Here is a 15,064-nt window from a genome sequence, read left to right on the forward strand (position 1 = left end):
AAAACAAAAACCTAAAACTCTACCAAAATAAGACATTCCACAGGACGTGCTTCTCCCCTTAGGAGGGGATGAGAGAACACATGACAAATGTGTAGTCACATTGCTTAATGCACAACTGCTGAGTGCTCAGGTACTACAGTGATGACTGCAGTCTAAGAACTATATAGAATTCTTACCCAAGCACCAAAACACAGGCAGAGAAAGGAGTTAATAAAGGCTGATGAAACAGGCACCTGAGGGGGACTCGAGCAGTGTCTCTTCATTTCAGTCAAAGACATCTTTGGAGAAAAATTAATAGTGGGATATATGGGAGGAACAAAGTTGCGACTGTGAGCAATTCATAAGGGAGTGGTGTTAGAGAAATAAATTGTTGAAGAATGATATGGCAAAGGCATAGAAAGAAGACAACCATTTATTCAAAAAAGCATAGCAAGCAGAATGTCATGGATGAAACCACAGGCACCCGTAGAAGTTTAGATGGATTAGTAGAAGATCCTCTGGCTTTCTTACTACACGCTATTGTAGTTTTGTTAGAGATATCTTGAAGGCAAGAACCCTCCAACTTTCTTTTTGTATGCTTCTACATTCTTCTGCTTCTTTCATCACAAGCTGAATGGAAAAAAAAAATCTTTACCCATGTCTATCCTGACTACTTTTGGGTTCTCAAATTATGAGCCACAATAGCTGTATAGCTAGACTGTTGAGAAAACCTTCCATAGGACAGGTTGTATCAGCTCCTGACCTTTCACTGACACCAGCCTCAATACCCCTTACATCTACTCTTGCAAACATTTCTGTGGCTTCTTCCTTGTTAGCTCTTATGCTTGGAATGTCTTCCAAAAATTTGTTCAAGCCTCCACAATTACCTCATTCAAATCCTTCCTAAAAACTAACTTCTGCAGTATCTACAAATAAATGAGTGCATTTACACTAAAGTTTATGAACCTACTAAATGTGCATCACTAATACAGAATAGCAATGTAAACACAGCTCTATGAGCTGCTTCCTTCCTCTCCTCTCCCCCTTCCATAGTGTATGTGTTATCCCCATTTGTCAAATCTCTCAGTTGGATTGTAAGTTCCTTGGGGCAGGGACCCATTTTCTGTGTGTTTTTGACAGACACTTGTGAGTGTTAGGAAATCACAAGAAGCAGTTTGTATATGCTCTCCTAGTGAATGATGGTTAGACAAGTATGATATATACATAAACACTTAGCAGCTAAAAATGTCTCCATATCATCCTTTATTCTCCGTGCCCATGCAAACCAAGTCATTGCAGCCCTTGGGGAAAATAAAAATAGTTTGCACTGTTCGTGGCATATCTGATGATCTTAAAGCACTTTACTACAAAGGTAAGTAGTAATAGATTTTGAAACCTTATGTTTATGACCAGTTAAAAGATATTGGGAAAAATTTTAAATAATATTTTTAAATAAAACACTGAGTAGAATCTGTACAAGTTGTGAGAATTCAAACTCTGCTCAGTACTGCACTGACATTTCTGAAGTTGAATGAAGCTGAAGATAAAATATTGCTTCAGTGTTCCTTTAGTGGTTTAGGTCCTGACCGTTTCTTTCACAGAATGTTTTAGTGACTCTTCTTACTTTTCCACGCAAAATAAAGGAGTGCAAAGTATTTTAGAATTGAGACAGAGTCCAAAACTAATAAGAATGGTTGCAACAGTTGTTCCTGTAGCTTTAAAATGGATTTTATTTGAATGTTTTCATGAAATATCTTTTGTTGACATTCTGCAAATGATGCCATCAAGTAACGTGCCAATTTTTTCTTCCTGTGGAGTAAGTTTGTATATCTGTAGAAACAAAAAAAACCCCCAACATGTAAAGGTTACACGGAAAAGAAAAAAGGTGGGCATGTACCCCTTTTCTTAACCCCCCCCCAAAACAACAAAACACATTTCTTTATAAAGGAGATATTTAAGTATTTTTGAAGATTCTCTCCCCCCCCCTTTTTTTTTTAAACATTAGAAATGTAGATCTTGTCTTTCAGGCTAGACTTGATGGAGACTGAGGACCTAGACAAATTTTTACATCACAGGAGGCAAGAGAGTGAAAGGAAGAAACGGCAGGAATGGGACTTTTAGCCCGCAATTAAGAGCTTTATGTTTTTTTGGTTTGCATCTCATTAACTTTTTTTAACATAATGAGCATTTTGGAAACTGGGACTGAAATCTTCACCCTAGCAAAACTCCTACTGTCTTCAATGGGACCAGGATTCCGCACAGGATCTGTCTCTTACATATTTAACACCTTTGCCCCTCATTTAAGTGTGAGAGCTCCCAACACACATCTCAAAGATTTATGAAAGTTTCTCCAGCAAAAGCAAGGAATACTAGACTTGACATTCTTGATATTTCTAAAGGTAAAAAAAAGGAGGTTTTTTTTTTTTTAAATAGCCCAAGTCTTCTTTACATATTATAGAAAAGAAAAAAGGGCACAAACAGCTTTTAAAAAGTCCTTTGCTGATCATGTTTAAATATGAAAATGGGTTTGCATCCATTACTTTAAATAGATCTATTATATGATGAAGAGTTTCAGGCACTGAACAGCTGTTTTATTTTCTAGCACAGTTAACCAGACTCCTGTTTGGGTTTCCAGAAGTCTATAACACACGTCAAAAAAAGCAGCAAGGACTTAAAATAAAGGCTATGACATTATTGCAAAATCTTTTGATTTCTAAAGCAACTGCCAGCAGCCTGTCAACTCAATATTATTATTTTAGGACCCTCCAATTGGGTTATTCACATGCCTTAAGTTAAGAAATTGGGTAAATCTTTGCAGTATTTGGGCCTGCTGTTGTGAGAAACCTCAAAAGGACTCAACCTAGCATTCCTTGTGTATCCAAAACTCTCATTGAAGCCAGTGACAGTTTTGGATGCTGCTGGATTGAAAAATGAAATTCCCTGAACAGAAGCAGCAGCAAACAAATACTCTATTTCCACTTAAAACAAAAGTTTCCAATCACATACACGAAAACCCACAAGGTGAAAGAAAAGTAATGAGTACTCACACTACAGATTTGGGAATCTTTAGAAGCCAATTTGGATTTAATGAGCTAGTTAAGTAAAATATACCAGCCCCAGTCATATTTCATATATTCTTAAAACAAGCCTTTACAAACCTTTTTAACTTTGGCTATATCTGTTATTTTGTGGAGTTCTGCTAAAGAAACCTGCTGACCTTCCACTTGAGATATTATGCCTTCCAGATTTAAAGTTTTTTCTTTATCTTCAATCAGAACAATGAGCACTGCAGAATCATTGTCTGAAATACCAAACTTTTTCAATGCATCTGAAATCTAAGATAAAATGAGAAATATTGAAATTGTATTGGTCATTTTCTTATTACATGGAAGCAAGCATCTGGTATAATCTTTTCAATCATTTTGCTAAATTTTCTAATTGTGTAAACTGGCATAGTTCTACACCTGTGGAGCAGTGCCAGTTTATAGCAGCAGAGAATACAGACCCAATTTTTACTTTAGTAAGTCATATGATTTTGTTGTCCCAAATACCTTTGTGTCTAAAGTGTTTGTTGAGAATTTTTTTTTTTTTTTTTCCTCAACAGGAGAGTATATTCATAAATGATCAGAAAACTGAAGTAATTACCTTTGGCCACAGACCAAAGTTGCGTAAATGGACAATGACCACTGTATTGAACAAATCAAGTCCTTTTCTTATCTGGGCATTTTTTTTTTTTACATGCAGTGATAAATAGGATAAGCATATACAGAAGGTTAAGGAGCATGCCTTAAAGTCTATACAAGCAGTTCTTTATTTTTCCTCATATATACATGGAGGTAATTTAATTGCTTCAGTGCTCAGAGCGTTTAAGGCAAAGTTTGTGCTCAAATATTCAGTGGTACAGAAATTTGGGACTTGAAAATTGTTCTTAGGTCATTAGAGATAGTGCAAAAATATATTTTTGAGGAAAATGTTTGGTCTTCCTAATTCTGTCCCAACTCTTACTTACGGCAGAGGTGAGTGAATGCTTTATCTCAACCAAAAGCACAATTCCTCTATATTAATGACTGGTTATGCATTCAGAATGTGAATTTACATTCTGGAGGAACACCTTAATAAGTATAAAACTTTAAAATTGCCCTTGCTTTTGCAAGTCCACTAGTTTTTTCATTCCTGGGGTTTTCTGGAACTTAGGGTATAATAGAGAAGTATGTGGAAATCTTAATAATAAGCTAATTAGAAACACACAATTTTCAAACAAAGGGGGCTTTCTTAAAAAGGAAGCGAGCTTGCACTGGGAGGCACAATTGTTTATGCACATGTAGGTCTAGCCATGTTGAAGATTTGCCACATTACTTATTATTTTGTAGCGCTTATTGTCATCAGAGAAATACAAGTTTTTTCCAGTTTTGGCTCAGAAGTCCTTTGTCTTATTGACTCAAAAATTAGAATATTTGTTATGCAATTATAATAGTTTGGTTATCTGGACAGTTCTCATATTTGCTTGGTTGGTGGCAAAAATAAAGGATTGTATGAAATTAATTTTGCTATGGACAAAATGGATCAATTGATCATTAATTTTATGCAAGTTTATCCTCGTATATTGTTTTCCACAGTGTTTTAAAAGTGTAAATTGAATGAGAAAAGCCAAAATTGTATTTTCTGTTCTTTGTATTGTGGTAATTTTAAAAATCTGAACTTATTTGTTATGTCAGACTAAGGGCTGCTACCACCTGCAGTCCACAAAAAAAAGAAAATTGGCCAATCAGGAGTATTCCTGGATTCTCAGGGATGACCTAGAGTAGAGGTCATAACACTGAGAGCTGATAAGTGTGCACTGAAATATGACCACGGAAGTTTAACCATTGTCGCGATCTAAGAAAGGAGCTCAGTACCTCACAGAATTGGGCCCTTGAGACAAGTACAGTATTCAGTTAATGCTTATTTTCAGCTTGGCTGGGTGGATTTTGGAAAGTTCATCTGGCAACAGAGACATTTGTTCAGCAAAGTAAATCTTACATTGTTGTTTGGGGAAAGGTTGAAAATAATTTCTGCATTAAGAGTTCTAGTCTTCATTTTACCAATCCTGTGTAGGTGAACTGCTTTGTTTGTTGCCACAAGTATCTGAAATGGATCAACAATCTGCAGAACAGAATAGGAATAGATTAAAACTATAAAGAATTAGGTTTTTTCCCCCATTCAAATCATATAATCTTAATAATGTTAACTTTCTCACTCAATCACTCCTGGTTTACTGCCCTAAAATCTGCCATCCTTACATTGAGCAGAAGATTATTCTGTGATCTTCCCATTGAAGTCAATGGGACTACTCACTGAGACAGGTAGTACTCATCCTGTTAGGATGACTGACTCTGTCCCTTAGTGATGGATGAATAACACCACAGATTAAACCGTCTCAAATCAAAGAATTGGAATAAAATCCAGTAATCTAATGTGTCAGGATTATTTAATAAAGTTCTTTTTCTCTCCTCCAACCATTGCTTTGCTATTGCTAACAAAAGGTAATGGCAGGTTCTGAAAATAGTTATGGAGTTAAAGAAGAATGAAGGCTCCAGATGTTAGATATTAGGACATGAAGACTATTCAAACTACTGTATTTCTGGAACTAAATCTTTAAATGATTAGCATTTACTTTGACAGATGGAAGTAAATCATTCAAATAGCTACATCTAGGAGGTGAAGTGAATCAAAGACAGAAGGCTGTAAACTCTTAAAGCCCAATCCTACAATCAGATCTGCATGGGTGGACCCTTACACTTGCATGAAGTCCATGGGGCTGTGGATAGGCACAGAAGTCCAACCATATGCAGAAGCTTGCAGGAATACAAACATATCCAGAGAAGGAATTATAGCTTACAAAACTGTAATACAATATAAACAGTTACAATGTGTAATTATTTGGTGATTTGCTTACCATTGCAGGATTTATTAATGCTCCATCAATAGATCCTTCCATTGCTTTTTTTCTTAGAGCAACAGCATTTTTGACATCATTAAACAAAACAAGAGTCACACTACAGTCAGGAAACAGTTCCAGTTGACGTGTGAAATGCTGCATCTTGTAACAAAAGAGTGAGTTTGCCTTGAACCAGTATAAAACAGCCAAACCTAGAGTATTTATAAACATAATTACTGCACAGGATTCATAATACTTAAGATAAACATTATTCTGAAAGAGACAAAGTTCTTAATGAAGCTTAAGTGGCAAATACTATAAAATATGGGTCACTTCACCTTGAATGGTTCCTTGAAATATGTGTTAACTACTTATGCTACACCAATGGTTTTCAACCTTTTTTAAATTTGCAAACCCCTAACAAATTTTGAATGGAAGTGTGGACCCTTCTGGAAATCTTAGACATAGTCTGCAGACCCGCACGGGTTCACAGAGCACAGATTGAAAAGCACTGTGCTAAACAATCTGTTCCACCTTGTTATTAGCTGAGACACTCTGATTAAGTTTCCCAGAGCTGAAGAAGAACTTTGTGTAAGGTAGAAAGCTTGTCTTGCTCACCAATAAAAGATATTACCTCACCCAGCAGGCATCTCTATCATGCTGGGACTGACACAGCTACAAAAATACTGCATAAAATAACCACTCCTATGTGTTAAGACAGGAATTTGCAAATATTTTCTTAGTATGGACCACCACCTCTCCTACTCAGGATTGTGCAAATCACTTCCCCAGCCATTCACAATCAGATGACATCTCAGTAGTTGATATGGAAAAAATAATAAGGAAGTACTGGCAGATGAAAGTTTGGCAGATGGAAACAAGAAGGAAGCCCAGGCAGCAGTATGTGACCAGTCAGCTGTCCACTGGAAGGTCCCAGTCCTCTAAGATCTTAACAAGGTACTGACCTGCCCTTCTCTTAAATGGGAGTTGAAAGCACACTGGAGTATTTATAAACATAATTACTGCACAGGCCTTTGGTGACTATGGTCTGATTCAGTTTTACATATGCTTTCTTTCCTCCTTTTCTCTCTTCTTTAATAAAATAAGTAAACACGATCATTATGTAAAAGTTAATACATTGTAAAAAGATTTGTAAAATATTCCATTTGTTATTTTTACTCGGACAAAAAAAGTTAAAAATTAACTTTAGAAATTGAATCCATTGTATGTGATTAATCTGAATATGCCCAAGACAAAAAATCATCATATCATTACTAAGAATTTTTTCTTAGTCAAAAAACAGAAAAAAAAGCGTAAGCAATATTAGCTCCAATTATCATCAGCTCCAGGCCGCCGGCCGGAGGTGGAAGGCGCCTCTGAAGTGGTGTAACAGTGGGCCGAGGTGGCTCTGCAATGCTCTGGCAGGGACAGAGAAAAGCTTTAGGTCTTACAGCTCCCGTCACAGTTCACCCCGATCGCTCCCGAGCTCTGCCTGCCTGTCTGTCCATTGCTTGACCGGAGACGCCAGACGAGGGGCGGCCACAGTGCCACTTCCAGGGGCTCTGGCCTCCCATCGTGGGACACGGGGCAGGGGCATTCAGCCCTGCACAGTACCCAGCCCTCTCCCGCAGGCACCTGCCTGAGGCATCACCCACCCCGGAGCGCTCCCGCTGGGGCTGCTCAGAGCAGGGGGAGCTTCAGCTGCCAGCCGGCGTGGGCAGCGCTCCGCGTCCGGCTCAGCCGCTCCCTCCCCGCGCGTCCGTCTGTCCGTCCGCCCGACCTACCCGCTTCCTCCTCCGCGTGCTGCGGGCAATCCCTTCCTTCCCCGGAAACCCAGGCTCGCCCCGAGCTCCGGCCGGCCCGCGCCATGGAGCGCTCCGAGGCCTATGGCTTCTCCGCCGCCATCAGCGGCACCTTCCTGCTCGCGTGCCTGCTCTTCTCGGCCCTGAACCGCCAGCAGCGCGCGCCCTACATGGACGAGGCCTTCCACGTCCCGCAGGCGCAGGCCTACTGCGAGGGCCTCTTCCAGCAGGTGCGTACGGGGCTCCCCGGCGGCCCCGCCCCGGGGCCGCGGCGCGGCCCGGCCCGGCCCGCACGGGCCCCCACCTCCGCCCCCGCCGGGGCCGCTTGTGACAGGGCGCTGCCGAGCCACGGCCCAGCCCCGGCTTTGGGCCACCCCTACCCAGGGCGCCGCCTGCTCCGCTAAGCGGGCCCCAGCTCCCGCCCCCGGGGCCTTCCCCGAGGAGCCTGCGGAGAGCCGGCTGGTCCGATCGGGTTGTCTGCGGGCAAATGCTGCCCAAACCGGAATGTTTCCATTTCCACGAACCTCTGTGGAAACGCAGCCCCGCCCCGCCATGGTGCCTGCTGCGTGGCTGGGAGCCTAGCGCTCAGACTGGCCTGGGAGCCGGAGCCTGGCCGTCGTGACAGCCCCAAGCTCTGGACGCCCCAGCTCGAGGCAGGGTCTCAAGCTGTCCTGCTCCTTATCTCCTCCCCCACTCCAGTTACACTCCAGTGGAGGGAATGACACTACTCAGAGCACGATCCTCCTGTATTTTCTCTGTCGCCATCCTGACATGGCATAATACAGTCAGTTATGGGACCTCCACATTTGCTGGAACCAGGAGAGCTGGGGATGCTGCAGCATCCCCTGGCTTGAAGTGGTTTCCAGCACATACAGGATTTTACAGTTTGGTGCAAGGGCTCTCAGCACCAGCACTATACCAATTGTTCCAGCACCCTTGGATACCTCTTTGTTTTTTGGTATCAATCATTGTTCTGTTTGGATGGGAGCGGTGGAGCTGTCTTTACCTATGTCTACACACTGAGCACCACAGGTGCGGCATGTAGGGTGTATTCAGCTACAGGCCACAGTGGAAAGCAGGCTTCACCCGCAGTATGGTGTATATAGCTATGCATATCAGTAAAAGGCTCTGGTGGCGTTGGCAGGAAAAGGCTTCAGCAGCTTGCCACTGCTGCAGCGGTTCACTGTGGTGAGGAAAGACTCTGGCGGCGGCGGCGGCGGCGGCGGCCGGGGGGGGGATGCAACAGGAAAAGTAGGTTTTCCCTGCTGCCTCCTCCCTGCCAGGGCCCTTCCTAGCAGCAGGGAAAGACTCTAGCAGTGGGGAGCTGGAGAAGTCTTTCCTTGTGGCAGGGAAAGACTCCAACAGCATGGAGCTACTGGGTTCTTTCCTGTCTGCCTCCCCCCTGCCAGAATCTTTCCCTGCTGTGGGAGTCTTTTCCTGTGGCTAGGAGAGGCTCCAGCAGCAGTGATGTATGGCTTGGGAGGTAGAGAGTACAGGGTATGTACTCGGGTATATACTAACACCGTTCAGGTGTGTCTTTACTTGCTTAAGTCATGTCCTAATGTCTGTGCTGCTATAGATATGCATTCTAGGGGGACTACCTGTGTATGTATTCCTCATGCCACAGAAAGAAATGTGCAGTGTAGACATAACCTTTTTTCTAGAATATATGCCTCCTATTTGCTGGAGCAGATTAAACTGCTTTGGCACTCAAATTATGTGAGAAGTGGAGATGAGCTTTTAACAATTCTTACTGGTTGGTGGACCGCACAAGTTATTTCTGAGGGGGAGCAATTGTCAGGCCTTAGCTAGCAACAGAAAAATGTGATGGTATAATTATAGTCATAATTTCTCAGCTAATAAGTGCTTGTTAATAACAATAGTTTGAGGAATGCATGTACAGTACTTATGTTTCACTTAAGGGTGACCACAAGGAAGGAAAATATTGCTTGGGCCCTTTTTTGTTTATGATATATAAAGAAGGCTTGGCATTTTTTTTAAAATTAAGGATTTTTGCTTGCTTGTTATTTTTACTTACGATATATCAGTAATGCCAAGAATGGTCTGCCCTGAGTTTGGCTAAGATGGGGAAGTAGATGGGAATTGTTCTCAGAGGTTACAGAGGGGTAGAAAAAAAATGGAGGAAAAAATAAAAGAAAAAGTAAAAACTAAAGAGAATAAATCTACCCTAGACATCATTGACAAAGAGGAATAAAGGACAAAGGTGGAGGGAATGGGAAAAAAGAAAACAAAATCAAAACCATTTAGTCCACCTTCTGCCAGGATTGCAGGGTTATTCCATTTAGAAAATCTATCCAGTCAATCTCCGAAGCAACTAGGCATCTACCACTTATCTACCTCTTTTCTTCTAACAGTTGTCTGTTAGGTATTAACAAAAACTGAGATTTTAATAGATGTCTGGTTTCTACTTGCAGTCAAGTTTCACTTGCTTGGTGCACTTAGTGACATAGTCCTTTGGTTTGTCAGTTGGTTGTCCATAAAGTTTTAAAGAAAAATAATAGGGTAGAGAAACCTAAATGTCTAGTCATGTAAAAACAAAACAAAAACCAAGCAGAAAAATACACATTTTTATGGCTGGGTTAGTGGAGAGGAAACATTTGTATACATCATAAAGAAGCAAAAAAAGGGCATAGGTGCAATTTCTTTTCCTTTTCATGTTGTCTTTAGCTCTTCCAGATAAAAATGATTGATTGTTTTTTCCAAAACCAAAATCCGTAGAATACTAAAAAAAAAAAACTAAAACTTTTTTTTTTGTGATTGAAAGTAGGATGAGACTGTTTTTGTTTACTGATCTGACTAATACTGAATATAAAGATGACCGATAACTTAATGGAACTACTTGCATGAAACACGTTAGTTGTGTGCAAAAGTGTTTTCAGAATTTATACTCACCTTTACAATATAACATATCTAAATGGAAAATTAATGAGTTGGAATGTAAGATAGAACTACTTATAAACCTATTATTGTTTTTAATTGTTTCTGTGATGCATCTTTGGGTTTTCCCAATCCTTTAATCCCCTGGTTTTTTTTTTATTTTTAAGTGGGACCCCATGATCACTACATTGCCTGGCTTATACTTGATGTCGGTTGGAATAGTGAAACCTGCAGTTTGGCTCTTTGGATGGTCTGGAAGTGTAGTGTGCTCTACAGGAATGCTCCGATTTATTAATCTCCTTTTCAGTGTTGGGAACTTCTACTTACTGTATTTGCTTTTGTGCAAGATACATCATAAAAACAAGGTACACTCTGAATCCATTAGAATTACATACAGTAATAAATACAAATTTTGATGAAACTCTAAGCTATCCCTTACTATATGAGGAGTTTCAGATCTCCTCAGTTTTATGCAACAAATATTTATATCATTTAGATTATTTTATTGGCTCCTTCCTTCTTCTCTAAAACCAGGTTTTTTCCCTTCCCTTAGGACTTGATGCTGTAAAGACTTACATTTGTGTTCAACTTTACACATTTGAACAGTCCTGTTCAAGTTGATGGGACTACTGTATTTATAAAGTTAATATTAATAGATTTGTATAGCTTGAAAGTGACCCTTATGGCAATCTAGTCTGACCTGCACTACACAGGCATTAGAACTTCACCGAGTAATTCCTTCATCAAGCCCATAACTTGGGGTTGAGCTAGAACAGTGATACTCAGATTGAGGCTTGTGAGCCACAGGCGTCTTTTTAATGTGTCTTCTGTGACTCTTTGCAGCACATAATATTAAAACACTGTGTGATTTAATTATTAACCAATCAGGATGTTTTTACTATGTTATTAACCAATTGTAGTTGATAAAATAATAATACTTGGTCAGTCATTTTGCTGCTAGAATAATTTTATATATACATACATACAAAATATTTCCCCGGTCATGCTGTTTAAATATGAATATATAGTACTGTAGCAAATGAAACAATGAATTCACACAACTGTGGCTCTTTTGGGAAATGTTAATCACTAATTTGGCTCCTGAACCACTGAGGTCTGAGCATTACAGAGCTAAAACTTATTGTCTAGAAAAATATTTAATTTTGATATAAAGATTTCAAGTAACATCCCTAGGTAAATTGTTCCAGTGGTTAATTACCCTAATTAAAAATTTGCACCTTAGTTCTAGTCTGAATTTGCCTAGCTTCAGCTTCCAACCTTGAGATCAGTTTATGCCTTTGTCGGCTAGATTAAGGATCCCTTTATCATCAGAAATCATCTCTCCATATAGATATTCTCAATCCAGGATAAAGTCATCTCTTAAAAAACACATGCATAAATCTTTGCATGTGTCAGGGTCTAATTTAATAAAGAATTCATTCTTTTGGAATAGCTTTTATTTTATATTTGTAGATGCAAATATAAATGTAAAGTACCCGGTATATAAGTGAAAGTGTTGGCTTTAGTATTTTCAACTATAAGACTTTTTTTTCCCCAAAGTTTCTTTATTACTTTATAAAATAATAATGAAAAGGAACTGTAGAAACTGCAGCACAGATTAAATAGGTTTAAATGATGCTCTATGGCCAGTTTCAGCAGAAGTTATGGTAACTATGCTGTCAGAGAATGGTGCATTCTGGATGTCATAGGGAACTGCAGTAAGATAGTTGCAGGATGGGGCCTTAGATATACCATGACAGACACTATATAAACACCTAAAATAGAATTGAAATGAATGTAATTTTCCTATTGTCTTCACAGTTTACTTTTAAATCACCAGCAGTGCTCTAATATTCTACATACTCATATTTCTCTTATGTTTTATTGTCTTATGTTCCATATTAGTGTAGCAGAAGGTTGACAATAAATTGAGTGCAGTGTGCATACTGGTGTAATAAAAACTGATTCAGCTCAGAAGAGATGCTGTTTTATGGTACTGAGGATTCTAAAGAATGGTACCCTTTAAATAATTGTGATTTTTGTTCCTTGATGGAAGTAATACTACTGATAGTTTTTTTTCTCCCTCTTTCTCTAGACTGTGTCTGGTTTCCAGAGAATCTTATCTACGTTAACCCTTGCAATGTTTCCTACTCTCTATTTTTTTACATTCCTTTATTATACAGACACAGGATCAGTGTTTTTTACTCTGTTTGCATATTTAATGTGCCTTTATGGTAACCATAAAACTTCAGCCCTACTCGGGTTTTGTGGCTTTATGTTTCGTCAAACAAATATTATATGGACTATTTTCTGTGGGGGAAGTGTTGTTGCACAAAAGCTAAGTGAAGCTTGGAAGACAGAATTACAGAAGAAAAAAGAAGAAAGGATTTCAGCAACGAAGGGATCATTTTCAGAATTAATCAAAGTAGTACAATTTCTTACTGAGTACATCATGTCATTTAAAAACCTAGTAACTCTTATTGTTTTGACCTGGCCGTACATCCTCTTAGTAATTGTGTTCTTTGCTTTTGTGGTAATCAATGGTGGAATAGTTGTTGGTGACAGGAGTAGCCATGAAGCCTGTTTCCACATCCCTCAACTGTTCTACTTTTTTTCCTTTACTCTCTTTTTTTCCTTTCCTCATCTAATGACACCTAATAAAATTGGAAATTTCCTTCGATCAGTACGGAAGCACTTGATTCAATATAGCATACTCATTGCCATCTCTTTATTCCTGGTCTGGAAATTTACATATGTTCATAAATACTTGATTGGAGATAACAGACATTACACATTTTATGTATGGAGAAAAGTCTTCCAAAGACATGACCTTGTGAAATACATATTTGTTCCAGCCTATATATTTGCTGGCTGGAGTTTGGCTGACTCACTGAAATCAAAATCTATTTTCTGGAACTTAATATATTTTGTATGTGTGTTTGCTGTCACAGTTCCTCAAAAGCTACTGGAATTTCGTTACTTCATTTTGCCATTTTTAATATATAGGCTCAATATTCCAGTTCCACCTCTTTCCAGGCTTCTCCTTGAGCTGACTTTATATGTTGTTGTGAATGCAGTAAGCTTTCATTTATTTCTGAACAAAACATTTCAGTGGCCAAATAGTGAAGAAATCCAGAGGTTCATGTGGTGATTTTGTACTCTTAAGAAGACTCAATTCTGTGCCTTTTCTGCAATGAATAAGTGACTACGAGCCCTAAAATTAAGTAGAGTGTATTGCTATATGTAACTTTTCTGTGGACGGTGTAGGGACTGAAGTGAGTTGGATATTTATATTCTTGGAAATGAATGTGAGATTTGATTTACTGTTTCTGCATGATAGGGTATTACACCAAATTTATAAGGCTTTAGAGTCCTGGATTTAATAAATATGGCATCAGGGAAAATACAGAAGTGTTTCCAAACATTCTGCAATTAATATGAAATGAGGGAGATGTTTACGGTCATATTTCATAATAATACTGTTGTTCTATGGTAAATATTTAAAACTTTTTCCTCTAGTGGGGGCTCTGAAGAAAGACGTAACAGTGATACTTGGAAATGTTGGAGTAAAAGTTAAATTCTTGGCCAGAGACCAGCACAAATAAAACTTCCAAAAAAATTGCAAATTAATTGGTAAGCATTCTGATTTCAGATTGTAGGGTTTTGTTTCCAAAGTATTTCAGCAGTTAAATATTTGTCTAACAGTAATGACCGGGTTTCATAAACAGTAAAAATCTGCAGCATAGGTCATTTCCATCCATACCTGTTAGAGATCAGGGGTTAAATCCAGTGGAGCCAGGATTTCACCCCAGATTCTTCAGGGGTAAAATTTTCAAAAGTTCCTACTTTCCAATGACTTTCAGTGAGATTTAGGCTGCTAAGTGCCTAAGTTACTCTTGAAAATGTGACCTAGGCTTCTAAGTCACTTAGGTGTTTTGAACATTTTACCCTAGATCAGTATTTATAAACTCATAATGCAGACCTTATTCATGAACCTTCTTTTTCATAAATACATGTAATTGTACAACAAAAGATTGCATTTGATAACATGACGTGTTAAAAAGGGAGCAGTTTCTAAAACACATCATTACACTGTGGAGCTTAGTATAATGAACACTCTTTAAAATAATAGGCTTTCTCTGTCCTGAGGTTATGTGCTTAACAAGTTTGCACTTAAGTGGGATGTAAGTGTTCTCCCAAGTAGAATTGATTGTTTCTAAGATCTGACATATAATCTTAAAAAAGTACCAATGGCATTATTTAATTGTACTTTTACATGTTTTCCATATATATAGAACTAGTACTTTTTTCATACAAAGGTGTACTGTATATGGAAATTTTTGTTTTTAAAAAAGCACCTTTGTGTATTTTCAGAATCAAAGAATGGTGTGTCTTTTCCCCTCAGTAAATTACTTTAATTAGACTTGCAAGCATTCTTTGGACATTTCTAATAGCTTATAAAGCAGCT

The 15,064-nt window shown here is 38.9% G+C and overlaps 2 protein-coding genes across 9 annotated transcripts in view; one reads left to right on the forward strand and one right to left on the reverse strand.

Moving 5' to 3' along the window:
- Positions 1-394: 394 nt before the first annotated feature.
- On the reverse strand, positions 395-8,336 carry TPRKB (TP53RK binding protein). Of its 5 annotated transcripts, none has more exons than XM_073328389.1 (5): positions 8,223-8,336; positions 5,915-6,058; positions 4,999-5,121; positions 3,138-3,314; positions 395-1,809 (listed from the first exon to the last, which is right to left on the reverse strand). In XM_073328389.1, exons 1-5 carry the CDS (start codon positions 8,250-8,252, stop codon positions 1,723-1,725), a joined length of 561 nt encoding a protein of 186 aa, XP_073184490.1. In that variant the 5' UTR covers positions 8,253-8,336; the 3' UTR covers positions 395-1,722. The 5 variants fall into 5 exon arrangements, with proteins under 5 accessions (XP_073184490.1, XP_073184492.1, XP_073184489.1 ...); XM_073328391.2 differs by having other exon boundaries at positions 5,915-6,108; positions 8,223-8,308; XM_073328388.2 differs by lacking the exon at positions 8,223-8,336 and adding an exon at positions 7,681-8,177 and having other exon boundaries at positions 5,915-6,108.
- LOC140905309 (dol-P-Glc:Glc(2)Man(9)GlcNAc(2)-PP-Dol alpha-1,2-glucosyltransferase) overlaps positions 7,440-15,064 on the forward strand; it is an 82,762-nt gene continuing 75,137 nt past the window's right edge. The window contains exons 1-3 of one of the 4 annotated variants that reach the window (XR_012156816.2): positions 7,441-7,928; positions 10,764-10,961; positions 12,692-14,229. Coding sequence is in view for 2 of the 4 variants with exons in the window: in XM_073328386.2 (XP_073184487.1) it covers positions 7,764-7,928; positions 10,764-10,961 (363 nt within the window). In the remaining 2 variants the exon portion in view is untranslated. Of the gene's footprint in view, positions 7,929-8,931; positions 9,196-10,763; positions 10,962-12,691; positions 14,230-15,064 lie in introns of those variants that run through there. The other 3 variants (XR_012156817.2, XM_073328386.2, XM_073328387.2) reach the window with 3 other exon arrangements.

Source organism: Lepidochelys kempii, chromosome 1, assembly GCF_965140285.1.
Source record: "Lepidochelys kempii isolate rLepKem1 chromosome 1, rLepKem1.hap1, whole genome shotgun sequence".
Lineage (NCBI taxonomy): Eukaryota > Metazoa > Chordata > Testudines > Cheloniidae > Lepidochelys > Lepidochelys kempii.